Raw genomic sequence first — 21485 nt, forward strand, 5'->3', positions numbered from 1 at the left:
CAGTAGATGGTTGCTCTGTTAATTACTGGTGAGATGTTCCATGCACAATAGGTGTCTGCTCATTGTTCCCTATTGTTTCCCTTACACAACTTCCTCTTTTAGGAAGATTCCCATGTATCTCAGGCTGTTGGCATCAAAGTCCCCTGTTGCTGAGGATGGCCTTTGAGCTCCTGATCCTCCTGCTGCCAGCTCCAAGGCAGGGGGATCCTGTGGTGGTTTGAATAAAAGTGGCCTCCATAGGATCTGTCTTTGAATACTTTGGTTCCCAATTAAAGGGACTGTTTAGGGGCAGATTTGGAGGGATGGCATTATTGGAGTATATGTGCCATGAGTGTGAGCTTTGAGATTTCAATAATTCTGGCCATTCCCAATGTCTCTCTATGTATCAAGTATATGTCTCAAGTGTGACCTCTCACCTTCTGCACCAGCACCAAGCCTCTCTGCCTGTTGCCATGCTCCCCACTCTGGAGGTCATGACCTCTAACCCTTTGAAACTGCAATTCAAACACTGTCCTTATGAGGTGCCTGAGCCCTGGTGTTTATCATAGCAACACAAGAGTAACTAAGACAGACTGCATACATGTGCCACCACACCTGGGTTTGTACACTTCTCAGAATCCACTGCAGGGTTCTACAGTGCTAGGCAGGAAGTGTGCCAGCTCAACCACACTCTGAAATCTACACAGTTTCAACTTCTAATTCAGGGGATGCTCAGGTAATATCCGAGGTCATAAATAGAAATCGTAACTCTGACGGGGACTCCTAAGACATTCTAGTGAGGGATTCCTGGAAGGGATACAATGAATGCATCACATCAGCAGTGTGAAGAGGACTTGGTCTGTTCAGCAACAGGATATATTAATCTGTAGGACAGCACTGGGCATCTGAAGAGCCCTGCAGTTTGCTGGTTTCACTGCTGTGAGTGTGGGGAAGTGTTTCTGCATGGCTCTGCAGGGGAATCCTCCCCATCCTGTCCCTGCTGGGTGGGAAATCTTAATTGTGTGCCAGCTGCCCTGAATGCAGCTTCCTTCCTGTTCTCATCCTGTAAGAGTCCAAGTCCAACTCCAGAGGAACACTGCAGTCCTCTGTCCCTCAGCTTGTTTTTCCTTCCCTTTGGGCCACACCCGCAACCCAAAGCAAAACCCAGCCACGAGCTCAGGTACAAGAAGAGCCCATGGAGAAGTCTTTCTTTCTATTGGGGGCAGCTTTCCCGAGGGTCAGGATCTTTTAGGGTGATTGTGACATGAACCTGAACAGGTGACATAACAAGTTGCTGTGGCACTGAAAAATGTCCGCAAATCCTGGGTTTGCTGACCCAAGGTGACTGGCTCCCTCTACTGTTAGGATCTCAGATACATGCTCGCACCCTATTGGCTGGGAGCTCAGCAGTTTCTCATTGTTCCAGCCCTCAAAGTCTTGAGTTTCATTTGTCTCCGGGCTCTCCTGAGGACATTTCCGCCCATGTGCCCTGGCCACCATTATCTCCTCTCCAGATTCAGGATCTCTTAGTTGGCCTCTGAGGGTGTGAGAGCAATTTTGGAGGGCAGAATTTGGAGGAATTTAAAAGAACACACTCTTCCTTCTGGTGAGTTAAATTTGAAACGGAGAAGGGACTGGAAAAGAGGGGCTGCTGGCCTCCTGCTGAGCCCACTAGGGTTGAGGAGACGATGGAGGCAGGGACTTGAGAAAAGACAGGTTTCAAGATCAAGAGAAGACCAGGTATTTCTCTAGTTGGAGTCCACTCTCTTCTTTCCGAATGTTTAATTTTTAGCTGCACCAAGAAGCCCCTGTTGCCAGACAGACACTAGTCCCTGTCCTTGTCCTCCCCTCCCCAACTATCTGAAGGAGTGAAACCAGAACGGTGTTAGTTAAGGTCTCTCTGTGTAACAGTGTATCTACCCATGACTCAATAGGTTCATTCCCTTTGCTTCTGTCTCTGTGATTAGAAGTACCAATCTATCTGCAGCCTATTTTATGTTTACTTGTTCTATGATCAGCCTCAAATCTGTAGTGAATTGCTAATGTTACTTGAAAGTCATTACATTTGCCAGCCTTTTCCTTGGTCCATGTGTGCCAGGCCAAAATGAAAAGCAGCCCAGACTATGAATTCCAACTGCAAAGATAGTTGTGTGGGGCACAATAAGACCATGCAAGTGGTGTTGCTTTTTGGGATGCTTCTTGGGGATGGGGTCACACTTTCAAGTGTGCTCTAGGTCCAGGATTCGATCACAAGGAAAGACAGAGAAGGAGGAGACAGGGAAAGAAAAGAAACTCTGTGAGAACACTGGGACTGCACACGTGAAAGCTTTTCGTTTCCTTGGGGACATGATACCCAACAATGGCACAGGCTAACCTCATGTAACTGTCCTGTCACCCTGCCCAGACACTGTATTACAGGGGGACATTGCACCCCAGGACTTTTCTACTTTTCAAGGATCAGCACAGCTCCTGATGGATTTAATGGTGTGAAAACTGAAAGATGTCTGCTGGTAGGAAGACCTTGAGAGCCAGGAAAGGAAGCACAGGGAGCAGGGAATCCCAGCTTCACACACACTGGTGTAGACACCAGAGGACACAGGCCAGGCCTCCTGTGTCCAGGTTGACATTCAGGACTGTCCTGAGCCCATCCTCTTTCCCTTTGCTCTCTCCTGCTCTTGGTCAGTGTGGACACCTCTTCTGAATTTAGGCATTCACTCTCTTTACTTCTGTATATCATAGAATATGGTTTTAAGGTGTGCTGCTTTAGTTTATGTTCTGGAACATTTGTCTAATGATTCACATATGTGTTTGATTAAATAAAATTCACCTGCAGTCAGGAGCCTGGGTCAGCAAGTAGCTGACAGGAAGTGGTAGGGAGGAGCCAGATGGAGAAGGGATTTTAAGTCTGGGTGAGGAGAAGCACAGGGGCTTCTGAAGAGACAGAAAGACCTGAGGTGAGCTACTTGCTATTCAGCCTCTCTGAGGAGCAGGGTTCCACTTCAACCTTTGAATTTTGAGTTCTTTAGAGGACAGAGATTTAGATAAGTTCCCTTAGCTTTGAAAGAGTGTGTGCCTGAGGGAACAGAATTCCCTCAGGCAGTGACTATTGCAACCTAACTGTTGCTGATAGCAGAGGAGTTGCAGTTTCTGATTTGGGACAGCAGTGGCATAAAAGGCACAAACAACTTAAGAAGAGAGCAACAGCCATATCTTACGAAGTACTACAGTGCGCACAGTAGAGTTGTGCAGATTTTAAATTTGCCAACATCTAGGGAGTACAAATTAAGTTGTTTCAGGTAACACTACTTAGTAAATGAGATCAGGGACAATTCATTCCCCAGCTTATTTGGAAAAGGTACCATTTCCTTATGACAGCAATACTTTAAGTTTCATCAACCTTAAAGAAAATTTCACCTGCAACTTGATATGCAATGGCTACTTAATAAACATGAGAGCCCCGCCCTTTTCTGAAGAGAACTGGAGGAGGTTTGTTGGGGGTGGGTGGGAGGGGGAGAGGCTGGGAGTAGGACTAGGAGGAGAGGAAGATATAAACACAAAAAAAGGAACACATAACAAAAAAAAAAAGTTTACTTGTAACAGAATTCAGATCCACCAGGAAAAGACCATAGACTCAAATTATAGTTAAATGAGTTTATTAATTACTGCTAGCAGGTCAATAACAGCCTTAAAGACAAATCAAAGGCTTGTCACACAGAAGAGGCTGGAGGAGGGGATTTTCAGGCTGTCTCCTTGGTGTGGAATGTATAGCTGACTGAGAAACTGCTTGTACTCCCCTCAGCTGTGAGGAGCTCTCACTCCCTGCCCCAGAGTAGAGAACTTGGGTCACAAAGCCAGAGGAAGCAGTTAATTATCTCATAGTGCTTTCCAATTTAGGGGATCATAGCGAGGAGGGAGAGCTGAGAGGAGCTGCTTTTAGAAATTTAGAATGGGTGCCAACACACAATGGAATTTTCCTTAGCCATCACCTACCCCAATCACAAAAGAAACAAGCTGTCTGCAGCCTTACTCTTTGAATTGAACAAACCTAGTTAGTGCTTTTGGTGTCTCTGTATTTGCTGGAATGGGGAGCATTTGAAGGGTGATATAGCAGCCTAGTGCGATGGAAGCTGATAAGGATCGGATGCCTGGTTACTGGGTATCCTCTGTGACCACAGGTGGTGCTCAACCACTGAGCCTTCCCTCCAGCCCTTTCTGGTTTCTAGATGTAACACTGTTTGCCTATAGAGACTTGAACTTGCCATCCTGTGGCATCAGCTTCCTAAGAATCCTGGTTTAGAGGCCAGCAGCAACAGTTCAGCTTCTTAGTTTCTTTTCAGATTCTTCACTATCTGTGACTTTTCTATACTGTATATTGCATGTGAATCTTCACTGAGCTTGCTGCCTTTTCTTTCATCTGGAAAACAAATGTGACCTAGTGGTGGTGAAAAAAGCCTTTGTTCAAACAGTCACAAGGCAGAGAGAAGTGTCTCTCTGTAAGTTCAAGGCCACCCTGGTCTACAATGTTAGTTCCAGAATGGCTGTACTACACACTGCCTTGTCTTTAAAGAAAAAAAAAAAACTCTAATAGGTATACCTTTTATTTATTTATTTTTCCAGTCTTCTTGTGTTGCAGGTGCTTCCCTGTCCTTGCTGTGTTTCCAAGAAATGACAACATTAAGCACCATTGTTTTATGCAGACTTTACAAAAGGAATTTCCATTGCCCTAAATGTCTTATGAGAGTAGCAGTGGGATATTCATGTGTGGCTTTAAATAAGGAAATTTATGTCTCTACCTAAGCATTTGTAGAATTTATATTCCTGAAACAATGGTGTGTATTGTCAAATAGTTTGATGCAAAGAATAGGCAGAATCTTATCTTTAATTTGCTGATAAGGTGTAGGTTGTCGATTGCTTTTGTCTGTTGAACTGATAGTGCCTGTTATTAGGGGAACTTAGTGTACTTTGAAGTATAATTTCTCATGTGGTTTTGAACTCAGTATCTTTTTTTAATTATTTATTTTTATTTTCTGTGCATTGTTTTTTGCCTGCATATATGTCTATATGAGGAAGTCTGACTCTGGAACTAGAGTTACAGACAACCTTTAGCTGCCACATGCATGCTGGGAACTGAACCCAGGTCCCCAGAAAGTTCAGTCAGTGACCTTAACCACTGAGCCATCTTTCCAACCCCCAGCTCAGTATCTTGCTGGCATTTGTAACTAGAGTCTCCTATCAATTTCTTGGTCAAATTTCTAGACCAAGATTGTTGAGTAATATTATTTTAAGGTGTGTTAAATTTCTTATTGCTGAGCGGGTATTGGTGGCTGACACCTTTAATCCCAGCACTTGGGAGGGAGAGGCATGTGGATCTCTGTGAGTTTGAGACCAGCCTGGACTACTAGAGCTGGTTCCAGGACAGGCTCCAAAGCCACAGAGAAACCTTGTCTCAAAAAACAAAAACAAAAAAGATTTCCTACTGCTTTTGTTAAAAATGCAAAGGCATGGTGCATTTGTTTGATGACATAAAATTTTAACCTGTCGTCAAGAGGCTGAGTCAGCTGACAGGAAGTGGTAGGGAGGAGCTGTATGTGGCCAGGATTCTTAAGTGTGAACCCAGCAAGAGGACTCAGTGCTTGTGGGAGCCAGAACACAGAGACAAAGCTAGCTACTTGCTCTTCAGCCTCTGAGAGAGCAGAATTCCCCTCACCCTTTGAATCCTGACTTCAGTAGAGTTGTGGAGATCCAGACAAAGCTTCCCTTAGTGGTCTTGAGAGAGTCAGAGCATGAAAGAACAGAATTCCTGCAGGCTGTGGTCCTTGGGCCCTGACTACTGCTGGTAGCTGAGGAGTTGTGGTTGTTAAGACAACAGTTGTTTAAGGGGCAAGACACTACATTTGATGAGAAACAACACAAGATAAGTTTTCAACATTTACACACACAAGATTCCTCAGAACCCACAGGGCTTGGAGATATAATTCCATACACACAATGTTCTGGCTATCAATTCTGTCCTGACTGTCACCTCTTTTTTCTTTGGTGAACTCTATGGGGTAGAGCAGGGACCTCTGAAAGATGCTAAAGGGATGGCTTCAAATCCCTTTCAGTGTATTGAAGATAAATGATCCTTGAAACTGGCCATCTCTATATATCTATTCCAGAGCTTATCTATGTGTACAAACATATCCGCTGACATTTATTGTCAACAAGAGAAATCATTGCCTAAGTGCACCAGGAGATGGGACTGTATACAGTCCAGGTGAGCACCAGCCTTTCTGGAAAGAAACTGTAGGAAGAGGATCAGAGAGATGCCACACCCACCCACTCCAGTAGGGGCTGCCTAACAATCCTAAAAACTTGGACTGAGGCCTGAGGCAAGATTTTCATGGAAACTGATCTGGAGGTCCTTGGCATCCCCTATCAAGGACGTGTTCCAGATTTATTCTAGCAGTAACCGGTGGATGTTTCTGTACCCTATCTTTTTTGGTATCAATTTCTTTTGTAGGAACAAGTGTGCCTCAAGGGTCCAATCTGATTGAAGGTCCAGTAAAATTGGATGTTCCTCCTCTGATGATCCAACTTCCTTGCCAGAAACAGAACCAACTTTGAATCTGGAATTTAGAACAGGTATTAATTATTCTGATGAACTGCCTCCATTGCTGAAAGACGTGTTAAAAAAATTCCCTATAAGGAAAATCAGACATTAGGGGATGTCTTTAATGAATTACAGCAGCAGGAGGTGTTTATGAAAGACACAGAGCTGATAGTTAAAGAATCAAGACATTACAGTTAAAAGGAAGGGAATCAGAAAGTTCAGGAAAATTCAAATGAGTAATCTAGGAATTCCCATTACAGTTATATATGGCAGAATTCATTACAAAATCAGGGGTGTTGGTGGGCTCCTCTAGTAAATAGGGAATCTTCCCGAATGCTTAGGCCAATGGCTGCTCCCCTTCCTTATACTGGAATTTATGATGAAGAGGATAATAGGTGGGTAAATATAGGAGGAAAATGTGTGCTATACTACATCCTGAATTTTATGGAAAGGCTTGCTAGAGCCAGACCCTCTTGATGTCTGTTATCCAAGGCACAGCAAAACAGGTATAATCTGAAAGCTAGAGAAGGCAGGCCAATGGTGGGTTAAGCACTGGACCAAGATTTGGGACTATGGCTGGAGCATTAGCTCATGAGACAGGGGAAGTAATTCTAAGAATAGGTTGACCTCAGACAGAGCTGATGTTAGCATATTGTAACCACTGTCTGTCTACTGCCAGTTCTCATGCATTTGATTTCCTGTTTGGAACTTTTAGTCTCATGATGTGCTTTGTGTGTCGATTTTGCAGACCTCTTTGTACCTTGACATAGGTATAAGATTAACTTCCTTATTTGCTCATGTAATGATTATAAAAGTCAGATGCATGCTTTGAAAAATTACACTCAGATCCGGCACTCTTGTGTTGTGTCTGTTTGTCACTCGACGACTCTTTGCCCACCTGAGTACCGGATCCCTGGATCCCTGGTACTGATGAGGAGGAAGTACAGCAGTGGAGACATGAGTAGTTTGATGCTTTTACTCTGGGGATGTGTTGTGTGCTGGGAAAGAGAGGGAAGGAGAGAAGGTAGGTTACACGAGGCTGTTGGAAGGAAACACTTCCTTTCTGCTCTCCAGTAAAAGGAAATGACTGTCCTGCATCTGAAATTTGTCATTTGGAACGAAATACAGTAGAGGACTTGAAAGTTTGACAAAATGCTCCTTTTGCCATGTCACTAAACTTCTTTCTGTTCATTTCCCTATCATCAGGGTCATTCATTTATCTCTGCAGTGTCCATGCTCATTTTCCCTTTCTTACTTGTCCCCCTTTTCCTCATTCCAATCACACAGATACCTGAGGAGAAGAGTCAGGAGTCAGGACAGACAGACCCAGGGTCACAGCAACAATGGCTTCATCAGTCCTGCTGATGATCAAGGAGGAGGTGACCTGTCCTGTCTGTCTGGACCTGATGGTAGAACCTGTGAGTGCAGATTGTGGTCACAGCTTCTGCAGAGCCTGCATCACACTGAACTATGAGTCCAGCAAGGGTAAAGAAGGGGAGGGCATCTGTCCTGTGTGCCGAGTTAGTTTCCGATTTGGGAATCTGAGACCTAATCGACATGTGGCCAACATAGTGGAAGAGGTGAAGAGGTTCAAGTGCTGCCCAGAGGAGAAGCAGAAGGTTTTTTACTGTCCATGGCATGGAGAGAAACTCCAGCTCTTCTGTGAGAATGACATGGTGGCCATCTGCAACCTTTGTGAGAGATCTCAGGATCACCGTGGTCACCAAACAGCTCTTATTGAAGAGGTGGCCCATGAGTACAAGGTAAGAAGTGGGAGCATGTGGGACACAGAGCAGGAGACAGTAACAGATGGGACATCCCCAGTTGGAGTGACAGGTCAATTACCTGGACATCATAGACTTAAAGTGTGATATATCATTCCTTCCTTTCTTGCATTTAAAGTCCTAAAATTGCATGATGATTTATTCTACTTAATCATATGAGAATCTGCTTAAACTACAAATACTAGGATAGAAAGAAGTGTCATGGTACTGTGCTTGTCAATTGGAGTCAGGACCATGAAAAGCCAAGAGCAGAACTGCTAATTTATCCCATATTTATCTTTTTCTAATGCTTATGTCAGATTCATTCATAGTACCTAAAATCTAGTCTAGTGACCATCAATACTGCAGTTAGTAGCTGAATGACATAAAGCAGCAAAGAGAATACGCATCTGGCAGTTAACATCTGGGAAGAGGGTAAAGAATTCCATAATGAGATACACAGGCAAGGTCTGCGTTGGGTCTTTGCTTTCTGTTGTTTGTGTTTCAGCCCACATGTAAGTAAACTCATAGAGGCTGTTGTAGCTGTTAATCAGTAGAGGCTGAGAAATTGTTTTGAGAATGTTTAAAACCTGAAGAAATGTTGTCTCTCTGGAGAGGCTGCACTTGGTGCTATGTGGGAGCTTGCAACTGCCCCAACCTTGGTCCTCAGACACTCCTGGCTGACCTGGAGTTTTGTTACTTTTGATTATGGCTGCCATAGTCAAAGGGGACTGAGATTTGTGTGGGTTGTCTGTTCTCACAGGCAGCAAGAGCAAGATAAGGTTGTTAGTTGGAACCTTTCCCAGCTCCTATTAACCTTGTATGTGTTTGAATAAAGTAACTGGAGTGAGCTAGCTGGATGTCAGTCCTTCCCACGAGGAATGTCCTTCTCTGCTCCTTAGGGAAATGAAACCACAGCGTGTTGGTGAGATTCTCTACCAATGCACCTAGGACTGACATCAAATGATACATGGGGTGTTTTTGTTTGTTTATTCTGTGCTTTTTTGTTTGTTTTGCTTTTTCTACCTTACAGTTTCTTTGCATTTGTGTCAAAGCTTGGGTTTTTATGAGATTCATATTGCTGTAATCCAGGCAAACCTGACCCTGCCTCTCACCCATCTGCGGCACATGGCAGGTGTATGTACACTGGCACTTTAAAGAAAAAGTCCACTCACTTCCGTTCCTTTTTACCACTGTTTCTCTGAAATGCAGGCAGGACCTTTCCTGTCTTCTCCAGTCCCCCTTTCTCATCTTTCCTGTCTCTGTGTCTCTGTGTCTTATTTTCTTACCTCCCTCAATAAGAGACTTCCAGTATGAGTCATATCCACTCGCCAACCGTCACCTCCCCAGAACTGTGATCCTCGACACGTGCTGCCTTATTCCTAACACATGTGTGTTGGAAACCGCTGTGTCTGCATCACTATGCATTCCTTGTGCTTTTTATTTAGTTCCTTTTCTGTTTTTTTTTATATTCCAATGTATTGACCTTTTGTTCTTATTATATTACTTTTATTCTGTTATTATTTCTTAGATGCCCATTTGTTTTGTAACACGAGATGTAAAGAGTGGATCTGAATGGGAAGGGAGGTAGAGAGGAACTGGGAGGAGTGGGGGCAGGGGCATCTGTAATCACAATACATTTTATTAAAAGTAATATATTCAGTGAAGAAAGACAATCTTAATACAGAAAGAAGACTGCAATTAAAAAGGATAGCCAGGCGGTTACTCCAAAGCTACAAAGAAACCCTGTCTCCAAGAAAAACAAAAAAACAAAACAAGACAAAGAATGACAAAGGAATGTGCATGTGATTGCTGGGTGCACTCTGGAGGCAGAGGCAGGCGGATCTCTGTGAGTTCAAGGCCAGCCTGGTCTACAGAGCGAGTTCCAGGACAACCTCCAAGGCAATACAGAGAAACCCTGTCTCGAAAAACCAAGGAAAAAATAAATAAATAAGAAGAATGTGCATGTGGCCAGTGTAGTGTGGCCTGGCTCAATCGCAGAACTCTGCCAGCTGATGATTTTGAGGCTACACATGTAGACACAGGAATTCCAGGCCACCCAGGGCTACATAGTAGACCCAGTTTCAAACAAAAAGAATGTGCAGGTGTCAGTCGCAGGCCATGTGGTGTATGTACATAATTATATGAAAAACCAAAAAAGCTAGCAAAATTATCCCACAATTATGATGCCAAAATCAAAGTAACAGGTTTGACGTGGAAGGATGATTGACTAAGAGAGATTTCTGTGTCTCTGTATGGGCATTGTGTATGTATAAATACATGATTGATTGAGGTGGAGAAAGAAGATTTACATACTTTCTGTGCATAAATCCTGGCACAGGTTTGTAAAAGAGGACAGTCTTAGGCTTGCTGTCTTTCCACAAGGGTCTCTTGACCTTTGATTAGGGGCAGCAGTACTGCCCAGCACACAGTTTGATTCTGATGTAATTCCTTTCCCACAGGAGAAGCTCCAGGCTGCTATGGAGATGCAGATGGAAAATAACAAAAGATGTGATGAATGGGAAGTTGGCCTGCAAAAGGAGAGAACTTTCTGGGAGGCAAGTGAGGCCCCTTCCTGAGGGAGTCAGCCTGATGCCTGGGGGATGGAGGGATGGGGGGGGGCGGGACTGGGCAAGAAGCTCCCTGACTCTTCACTCCCTGGTAGTTGATGAGGCCAAGGGGCCTTGATTAGTCCTCTCTACCTGTTTCCTTGGAGCTGGGTCTGCACAGTGCATGCCTCACAACTGAGCCTCGCTATGTGAGGAGCTGAAGCCATGGAGAGGCCTGGTGAGAATGGGCACTGAGTCCTGGGTCTCACTCCTGTGGTGGTTTCTGGAACTATGACTGTTGGGAAGATCTTGGGAGCACTCACAATTCTATTCTTTGGGTTAAATTATCTGAGGGGTTCAGAGATGGGATGAGAAAGGAGTATCGTAGGCAGGAATAGGAGTCTGGGGCAGCTGTGTGAAAAACTGAGCCACACCCAGGCATCCCACTTTGGCCCAATTGGCCTTGATAAAAGTGACCTAAGGTCTTTGTTTTGGAATTTCATGAACAGACACTGAAAAGAGACACATGCTTTCCTAAGACTCCCTTCCCCAAGCTCAGTTCCTTGTGAGAAGACCCCATCACAACAGTGGTTTTCTGTCTTCAGTCCCATTAGCACCGTCTGAACCCTTCTCCCCTTTCTTATTCTTGAAGAACCAAATGCAGAGTGATGTACAAAATGTTCAGATGGAGTTTAAAGGACTGCGGAATTTCCTGGATTCTAAGGAGAAGAGTGAGCTACAGAAACTGAAGCAAAAGTGGTGTGACATTACAGACAGTCTGGTAGAGTTTTACAACAAGGTGGAAATTCAGAGGCATTCAGTGAGAGACCTCATCTTGGATATGAAGGATCACTTGGACTTCTCAACCATGGAAATGCTGCAGGTAAGACTGCAGGAGTTCCCAGCATCTGAGAGTCAGGAGACCTGGAAGCCATTGCCCTCCCTCTGTGCTGCTAAGATCTTCCTGGTTTCCCTGGCCAGCAGAACACAACAATGGTCTAGCCCATGGGAACCTGGAATGATGGGACAAGAGACAAGGGAAGTGGAAAGCAAGACAACATGGCTTGATACCTGCTAGATTTTATTTTCCTTAGGCATGTTTTATAGTGGTTTAGGGCAGGAAAACTAGGTAGGGTTGAGTAATCAAAGGAGAGGGGCGGTTGCCTAGTAACCAGGCCACTGAAGGTGATCAGATAACAGGTGTTGGCAAGATAAAAGGGTAGCAGAAGGAGGGGTTAAGTGATCTAATTGTGGAATGTTTCCTTTTTGCCATTGGCTATTTCCGTGAGCCCAAGTTCTATTCATTAGGAAGCTGGGGAGGGGATGAACTATTCTTTAAAAAAGGCTGGCAATATTTACAAGAGGTTCTAAATAACAATGATCGCTCCCAACACTGGTGATGACAATAGGGTTCTCTGTGCCCTCCCTGAACTCTTTCCTGAGCCAGTTTCAGAGTCTGGGAAATCACTGCATGCATGGATGGCAAGGGGAAATTGCATTTTTTAGCTTATCAAGTAGAGTACAGATGCAGAACCTGGTAGACAAGATGTGTTGCATCATGGGTAGTTTCTACCCTGCTGCAATGCTGAGCATATGTGAAGCACATTTTCAGCTGTCATTATTACTGCACCTGAATTTGAAATTAGTAGAAATTATTTCTTCCTTTGGATGTATGGAGCCTTTCACCCCCACTGCCCCTGATTCCAGTGGGAGAGGAGTTACTATCCAGTATCTTTGAGTTGCTGAGATGAAAGGTGTCTTCTTTATCCTTACAGGTGTAAAGTCTGTGTTGTATTTCATCTCTATCACATTTTTAAGTAATTTAAACCAAAGTCGTATTTTGGTGATGAATATCTCTGTAGGAATTTGTTTTTTTTTCTTTCAATTGTCAGTGTCTCCATTGCATGAATTATTATTGAGAAAACTCATCTCCTAATTAGTCGGAATTACAGATACAGGCTAAACTAAGATAGTTCACACAGATACTAACTACAGACCCTATACTCTACAAGTCTCAAATTGTACCACTTGACCAAAGACTCTGCCCACCTTTCTCTGCCTCCAGCTCCTGATGACCCAAAATCTAATCTTTATAAGATCAATTTGTACATGACACATATTTAAATACTACTACTTAAGTGTTTTTTTCCCCTGTGTCCAGCAGGTTTAGTGTAACATAAATTCTTTAACTTCAGTCAAGTTACCACAAGTGGCAATAATTCTTGCTTTGAATATCGAATATCTCAACATACATGCTTATCATATCATTTTTATCTATTCATTTGTTGATTAGTTCCCAGTTGTCTATTTTATCTACTGTGATAATGATTCAGTAGACATGATCATACAGATGTCTCTAGGAGGACAAATTTGACCATCAGAATTCACCTATAACTTGAATAATTAGTTGTCCCAAGAATTCCTTTAACTATGGGATCTACTGTTGTTGGTTTATATTATATTAAATAAAGCCATGTGTAGCCAAGTATATACTGCCTGTGACCCCAGGATTTGAGAGCTACACACACAGACACACACAGACACACACACACACACACACACACACACACACACGAGAAGTGTATAACAATGACAATGAAATACAAGCTTCCCGACCTATAGCCAGGTGTGCTGGCTCACTCCTTTAAATCCAGTGGTTGTAATAGAAGAAAATGAGGCTAGCCTGGTCTATATAGTGAGTTCCAGACCTGTAGGGTAACATAGTGAAACTCACAATTGGCCAAGTTGGAGACAGTAAGAGACTACAGAATGTTCAGCTTTAAATGGAATAATATACCACCTCTAATTTAAAGGCCCAGGGTATATTAGAGAAGAAGGAGCAGGAGTGTAGGGGTTAGAGGAGATGAAGGTCTACAAGGAAAACAGTGTCTTCTGGACATAGCTTAGTGTCAAAACATTTGAACTGTAATTGGTGTTCACCAAGCCCAAGACCTGTGCAAACGTAAGCGACACCAAATTCTACTATGGAACGGGGGCTTTCTTAGGAAGTACAACCACCCCCAAGGAGCTCCTGGCAATTGCTAGCTCTTAAGAGAAAGGTCACATTTCTTGAGAATGTAACTTTAATTAATTCTACCAATATCTTGGGGAACCCAAACTTGTGAGAACATTTGCATACAGTTAAATCTCAAGCTCAGGACAAATGGCTAACTGAGGTGTCTACTTAACATACTAAGTGGCTCTGGTGGGCCAGGTCTTGATATCTCTCCCATATAAAAGAGCCAAATTAATATTGGGAAGCAGAAAAAGGATATTTATTAATGTGGCCACATTTGGAAAATGGAGAAAGTGATTAAAAAACTCCTCTGTCCATCTTCAGTTTCTTTGAGTGTCCATCATTATCTGGGATACAGACTTGTACTTTAAGCAAGTAGTTAAAACTACTTGAATCATTTTAGGAGCCCAGCTCTCCCTCCATCTAGAGCTATTTTCCATTTCCCAGTGTGTGATTTCTGGAGACTTTACTATTTGGGGATGTGAGTCATTGTTTGTCAACTAGAGAGAACACATGTCTCTTTAGATTAACTTCTTTTCCTGCCAGTACAATTACAGCAAGAAAAGAAAAAGAGAAAGGGAGATGTGGTGGTTTGGTTTAAGGTATCAGACAATCTAAGCTTCTGGACCAATCTAAGCTTCTGGTCCTTGTGGCTTCCTCATCACTAATTTCTTAAATTGTGTCTAAATGTCTAAAATAATTTAAAAATCAGCTTCTCAAACATGTTAGTTGCAAGTAAGGTAATGGATAGCTAACATGGAGCAGGTGAAAAGCCATGTGTTTAGTTGTACACACGGCAAAACCTATGGAAGCTTTCAAACTATTGTTTATTTATCTTTGGTCTCCAAAGCCTTGTAGTCTATTGTGTTACATGTAAATCAAGTAAAAGCTATGCATCATATTTATATCATCTCTTGGAGAACTGGTGGGGGAAATGTCTTGATTAATTTTGACTTTGTCTCTGTAACCTGTGAGAGTATGACCAGGATGTGCAAGAACATGCAGAAGATGTTATTAACTGTGTTTTCTCTCTCCTCACTAGGGTGTGAATTCTGTCCTAACAAGGTATGTGTGGGCTGACAGGGAAGATTAGCCCTGTTGTGTTGTGAAAATGATTTAGTGTCCAACTAGAATAAAAGTGTCATGGGTTTGGGGGGATTTAGACAAAGTGTTATTCTGAAGTTCCAGGGGGTTGGGGGGAGAGTCGGGGTCTGTCTGTTTTGTAACTACTGAGAACAGATTGATTCTCTTTTAGGGGACTGGGTAATGGGAAGTCCAGAGTTAGGCTCAGCAGTGGGATGAGGCAAATGGAGTCTCAGGTGCTTTCAGACTCCTGTGATTCCATCATTCTGTCCACGCTGTGTGCTTGTGTCTGGCTGTCTGCAGTTAACAAGACTTGATTCATAGATTCATCCTAGCTAGGCTGTGTCTTCCTTGGCTGCAATGTTCACAGATTTGCACATTGGGAAAATTCCTGGGGATCTGTGTGTTTCTTGTGGGATGGGAGAGATCCAGAGTTCCTTTATGGTTGTGCTTAGCTTTTTCACAAACAGACTTGAGTCTGTGGGTCCCGCTGCTCCACATGAGTCACATACTTCAGAAGACTGGAAAGCTGTGCCCTTGTATGTAAAGAGTCACACCCAGGCTGCCGGCATCAGGCTCGTTCCGAACATATGGGGCTCATGTTATTATTAATTTGGTGCTCCTGTTTCCTTGGCCAAATTTTGTTATTGTAACAAAAGAACTTGACGTATCAGAAGAATCAGATGTTGGCTAACAGTGTCCTTATTGACAGCAGGGTTCTAACTCTTGACTTTCTCCTATGGCTTTCCCACGCTCTATACCAAGGAGAAACTTTCCATTCCAGACTTTAGACCGAGTCCTTGAAAACCAACATCTGCTTTCCTCCTTCCTTCCTTCCTTCCTTCCTTCCTCCCTTCCTTCCTTCCTTCCTCCCTTCCTTCCTCCCTCCCTTCCTTCCTCTCTGTCTGGCTTTCTTCATTTATTTATTTATTTTTAATTTTAGTTTTAGTTTTTGAGACAGTGTTACTCTGTATAGCTCTGGCTGTCCTGGAACTCAACTCTGTAGACCATGCTGACCTTGAAGTCAGACATCTCCCTGACTCTGCCTTCTGTGTGCAAAGATTAAAGGCCCACACTTTTTTTCTTGTACCTTAGTTTGGTTTGTTTTAAGCATCACTGATTCATCTTTTCTTAAGTGTTTGGTGGGGGGAGGGGTATAAGGGAGAGTGGTGTAGCAAGTTGTTTGACTGTACAAGTGATTGATTAGTTCTGCATCTGAGAAGTAAAGCATTCCCAACATCACACAGCAAGTAAGTGGGGGGTGATGAGTGTATCTCTCATGTCTCCAGAGTTAGTAGCCTACCTTCCCTCTCCCTTCTCAGAAATCTCAAGAGAACTCCAGTATGTCTGTAGTTAGAATGATAGGGAGCCAATGGTGGTCAAGGTCACACTATCTGAGCCATGAAGGTCAACCTTTTGTCCCCAGGAGCCAAGCCTTAAAAGTGAAACAACCTGAAATGGTCCCAAGAAAACAGAGAAGGATCTTCCGAGCTCCAGATGTGAAAGGCATGCTGCAAGTGTTTCAAGGTGAGAGCAGCTGCATTCTGTGGTTAACTGGGGGATTCCAGCTGGGGCTGGGGCTACACTCTCTGGGAAGACAGTGATGCTTCTGCACATGGGTAGAGGACTCAGAAGAGCAGATAGTGTGTCCCAGCGATGTCACCACATTTAATGAGAAATAATCATCCATCCCATCCTATATCACAATTTACAATCCTTCCCCTAATCTACAGAGGTGATTGACTTTTTTTTGGTTCCTTTGCTTCCATTTAATGCTGTGAATTTTCATCATTTCAGGGTTCATGGATGCCCAACAGTACTGGGGTAAGGAGAAATCACAGCACTATATGCCTCTCTCTTCTTAATGCCTTTCAGAGTTTATATCTCCATTTAGCCTGATCCATGTTAGTTCTCCCTATATACATAGCAATCTACCTCTCCTTAACTTCAAACATGGCTCCTCCAAGTTCCCTCTCACTTTCCCCTTAGGCTTCTGCTTCTTACTTCACAAATAACACTATACCTTGCCTCTCATGTGACTCTTAACATATATCTCATTTTTCTGCAGTTCACGTGACCCTGTCTCCAGTCCAAGATAATAACGTTGTCATTAATGAGGACAAAAGACAAATACGATGTCAAAATGGTTATAGAAGGAATTTGCAAATTTCTGAGACCCAAGATTTAGGCGTCCTTGGATATCCAGCTATCCACTCAGGGAAACATTACTGGGAAGTAGATGTGTATAGAAATGATGCCTGGCTTCTGGGATTAAATGATGGAAAATGTGCTAAACCCCAAATTCATGCAGTGAATGAAAAGGGCATCAAAGTCAAATATACTTCTGATGATGATCCACATGTAAATTATCAGCCTAAACATGGCTACTGGGTTATAGGCATGACGAATAGGTCTGTATATCATGCCTTTGAAGAGTGTTCTATCACCCACAATGCCAGTGTCTTGGTCCTCTCTCTGACTCTTCCTCCCAGTCGTGTTGGAGTTTTCCTGGACAGAGAAGCTTGCACTCTCTCATTTTATGATGTTTCCAACCACGGAGCTCTCATCTATAAATTCTATGAACCTTCCTTCCCTGATGCAGTTTATCCATATTTTAATCCTATGGAATCATCAGAGCCCATGACAGTCTGTGGACCACCCTCCTAATCTCTCGCCCATGTCTGATGTCTGTTGGATCTCATGGGCCTGAGCTTTCTAGCATCATTTTCGCTCTTTCTACCTTTGGTCTTTCCGTTTCAGGGACCTTCACTTCTCATACAAACCAGTGTGGGGTTCTTTTCCTTCATCCAGTTGTTTGTCATTCCCCACATTCCCAAAGAAATGACTCTGCCCCATTAGCTAAGACTTCCGCTACCCTCCCCCTCTCATTCTGTGGTGCCACAGATGGAAGCCAGGGCCTTGTACATGCTGAGGAGATGCTCTGCCACTGAGACACTTGTCTCAGCTCTGCCGTGTCGTCACAAGCCCATTCCTTCTGTCACCCACAAAAGATGAAAGAAAGGTCTTTTCCTCTCAACTGTTCATTTTGAAAATTCTATGTAGGAGTCTCTAGCTTGGGAATGAGCCCTTAGTGGTAGGTCAGTTTAACAGCAATGCTTGGGCTGGAAAGATGGCTCCGTGGTTAAGCGCACTGACTGCTCTTCCAGAGTTCCTGAGTTCACTTCCCAGCAACCACATGGTGGCTCACAACCAGCTATAATGAGATCTGGTGCCCTCTTCTGGCCTGCAGGGACACATACATGCAGAATACTGTATACATAATAAATAATAAATCTTTAAAAAAAAAACAGCAATGCTTGTGCTTCATCAAACTTAAACTAGAAACATCTCCAATGGTACCCACTAAGACTGTGTGTTCATAGCACCTGGTCCTATTCCTGCCACTCCACACAGTAGTGTAACACTGAATACCATCCTCAACAGCCTGTGCTTTTATTTTTATGCTTTTGTTATTTTATTTTTTGGTTTTCGAGACAGGGTTTCTCTGTTTTGTTTTGGAGGCTATCCTGGAACTCGCTCTGTATACCAGGCTTGCCTCGAAATCCAGAGATCCGCCTGCCTCTGCCTGCCGAGTGCTGGGATTAAAGGTGTGTACCCCCAATGCCCAGCTATTTTTACGCTTTTGATATAAAGAGTACACCTACCTATACTCTAGGTTAGTGTAAGAAAATAGATGTGGGGTCCGTTCTAAGTCTCTGAGGGTAAAAGCAAGCCTGAAGCCCGGAGTTCAGTCACTCAAATCCACCTGGCAGGAGGAGGTAGCCAACTCTTCAGATTATCCGCCACATCCCACACATGCTGCCCTATACACAAATGCAAAATGAATTATGTGAGTATTAAAAAGAGAATAGACTCACTAGGAAGTACGCATCAACTTCACACTCAGTAATGGGTTATGTTAACTGGGGGTGTGGTGTGGTGTACTGGGTTTCCATGCCTCACTGGGCAACTGAGCAGGGGTGGGGTTGACTAATATTTGCCTTTCCTAGTGTCTTACTGTTAGGGCCTGGGAACTTCCATCAAGCCTACTCTAATATGTTGTAGATAACTATAAGTATTTGTTTTTTATTTTTGTGGATTTCCAAACCCAACAGACTGATGAAGTCTGCCTGTACCCCAAAATCTCTCAGATTTGAGTAGGAGTCAGGCCTTATTTATTCCTGGCTCAGGTTGGAAAACCTGGATCCACCTCATAAGGACAAAAGAGCATATCATTTTAAAAAGCCAGCAACTCTTTTCCTCCCTGGCAGAAAACTGGTGCCAACATGGTTTTTTTTTTCCCCCCGCTGGCAGCCTGCCAGCTGATCAGCTAAGGGACCTGCAATCTCTGCTTCTGTGACATCGCTGTTCCCTCCCTGGACTTCCCCCTGCTTGGAGACTCTTTGGTATTTGAACTGATAACCCCTGCTTGCCCTCAATATTTTGCTTATTCTTTGGCTTCAAGCTACCAATAAACTAGCCTGTTTCCCCCAGTAAACAAGCTGTCTAGTGGCAGACTTCCTAGCTGTTTTTTTATTAATACATATTACCAGCCATCCTACACGCTAGCCTCTGTTCTTGCTGGGTCCTAAGACCACCCATGCACTCTAAAGTCTTAGGGCCAGAGGACAGATATCAAACAGGCTTTGAAAGACAAAGACATGGTGCCACATCCCTCTAGCCCCTGTCCTCTGTAGTTTGAGGGATAAGAATTGCCAGGAGTTAGAGACCACCCTGACCACTAACTAGTGAGTTCCAAACCAGTCTGGGATCTGGGATGTCCAGAAAATTCCTGCCTCAAAAACAACACCAAACAAGTACTGCAAAGAATTTTACATAGTTGTTAAATATAGAGAAAAATGAGAACATCATAACATTCATTGACAGCCATTGTGTCCACAGCAAGAACAACAGTTCAGTCTTTTGACCTCAAGATGTGAAGTTTGGGCTAGGAGTGTAGGATGGAACACAAGGTCCTGGGTTCAATCCCTGAAGTGCAAAGAGCAAACTAAAACAACAGCTGAAGGCTGGAGAGATGGCTCAGAGGTTAAGAGCACTGGCTGCTCTTCCAGAGGTCCTGAGTTCTATTTCCAACAACCACATGGTGGCTCACAGCCATCTGTTAAATGATCTGGTGCCCTCTTCTAATCTGACCTGCAGACATCATCCATGCAGACAGAACACTGTATAAATAATAAATAAATCTTCAAAAAAAAAACAGCATTGGGTAGCCTGAAGGAGTTAGAGCTCAGAAGTCAGGCTGGGGTGTACTGTGAGAGCCTGTCTCTAAAGAATAAGAGTAGGATGAGAAGACAAGTATGTTAAAACTCAAACTGCAGTGTCCTTTCTGCTGTGTCACTCTTTATGTCATACTTCAGTAGATCTAAGAATATAAGGAGCAAAAGAGACAGCAGGATAGGAGTAGGGGGGTGAGACTGGAAATGGCGACTGCACGATCTTCCCTGTTGTTCCCCTACATACTTCCTCTTTTAGAAAGATTCTCAGGCTGCTGGCATCAAAGTCCCCTGTAGCTTAGACTGGTGAGCTTCGAGCTCCTGATCCTCCTGCTGCCAGTTCCAAGGCAGTGGGATCCTGTCATGGTTTGAATAAGTTGAATAAGAATGGCCTCCATAGGCTCTATCTTTGAATACGTGGTTCCCAGTGAGTGGGACTGTTTGGGACAGATTTGAAGGTTCGGCATTTATTGGAGAATATGTGACATGAGTGTGAGCTTCGAGATTTCAATACATTCTGGCCATTCCCAGTGTCTCTATCTCTGCCTCAGGTTTGTGTCTCAAGTGTCACCTCTCACCTGCAGCAGCACCATGCCTCTCGGCCTGCTGCCAAGCTCCCCACTGTGGTGGTCATGATCGCTAACCCTTTGAAACTCTAAGTTCCAATTCAAACACTGTCCTTATAAGGTGCCTCGGTCAGGGTGTTTATGAGAGCAATAGAAGAGTAAGACTACATGCATGTGTCACCACACCCCTGCTAGTACAGAGCTAAGGATCCACCCCAGGACTCTACTGTGCTAGACACAGACTGCCCCAACTCACCTTCATTCTCAGCTCTATACATTTTCAGCTTGTAATTGAGGGGTGCTGAAGAAATATCGGAAGTCTTTAATAGAAATCCTAACTGAAATGGGGACACCTGAGACATTCCGGTGAGGGATTCCTGGATGCAGTGGATGTGTCCCATCAGCAGTGTGAAGAGGACTTGGTCTGTTCAGCAACAGAAGATATAATCTGTAGGACAGCACTGGGCAGCTGGAGAGCCTCTGCAGTTTGCTGGTTTCACTGCTGTCAGTGTGGGGAAGTGTTTCTGCATGGCTCTGCAGGGGAATCCTCCCCATCCTGTCCCTGCTGGGTGGGAAATCTTGATAGTGCAGCAGCTGCCCTGAATGCAGCTTCCTTCCTGTTCTCATCCTGTAAGAGTCCAAGTCCAGCTCCAGAGAAACACTCTAGTTCTGTCCCTCGCCTTGCATTTCCTTCCCTTTGACC

The 21485-nt window shown here is 43.8% G+C and overlaps 1 protein-coding gene across 2 annotated transcripts; it reads left to right on the forward strand.

The window, feature by feature from the left end:
- Window positions 1–1418: 1418 nt before the first annotated feature.
- On the forward strand, window positions 1419–17867 carry LOC101822815 (tripartite motif-containing protein 30A). Of its 2 annotated transcripts, XM_040757244.1 has the most exons (9): window positions 1419–1585; window positions 6482–6603; window positions 7859–8334; window positions 10797–10892; window positions 11536–11766; window positions 14942–14964; window positions 16409–16509; window positions 16780–16806; window positions 17051–17867. In XM_040757244.1, the coding sequence occupies exons 3-9, from the start codon at window positions 7915–7917 to the stop codon at window positions 17647–17649; spliced, it is 1497 nt and encodes a 498-aa protein (XP_040613178.1). In that variant the 5' UTR covers window positions 1419–1585; window positions 6482–6603; window positions 7859–7914; the 3' UTR covers window positions 17650–17867. The 2 variants fall into 2 exon arrangements, with proteins under 2 accessions (XP_040613178.1, XP_040613189.1); XM_040757255.1 differs by lacking the exon at window positions 6482–6603.
- Window positions 17868–21485: the final 3618 nt, after the last annotated feature.

This window comes from Mesocricetus auratus, unplaced genomic scaffold (genome assembly GCF_017639785.1).
Source record: "Mesocricetus auratus isolate SY011 unplaced genomic scaffold, BCM_Maur_2.0 Super-Scaffold_4256, whole genome shotgun sequence".
In the NCBI taxonomy this organism is placed as follows: Eukaryota; Metazoa; Chordata; class Mammalia; order Rodentia; family Cricetidae; genus Mesocricetus; species Mesocricetus auratus.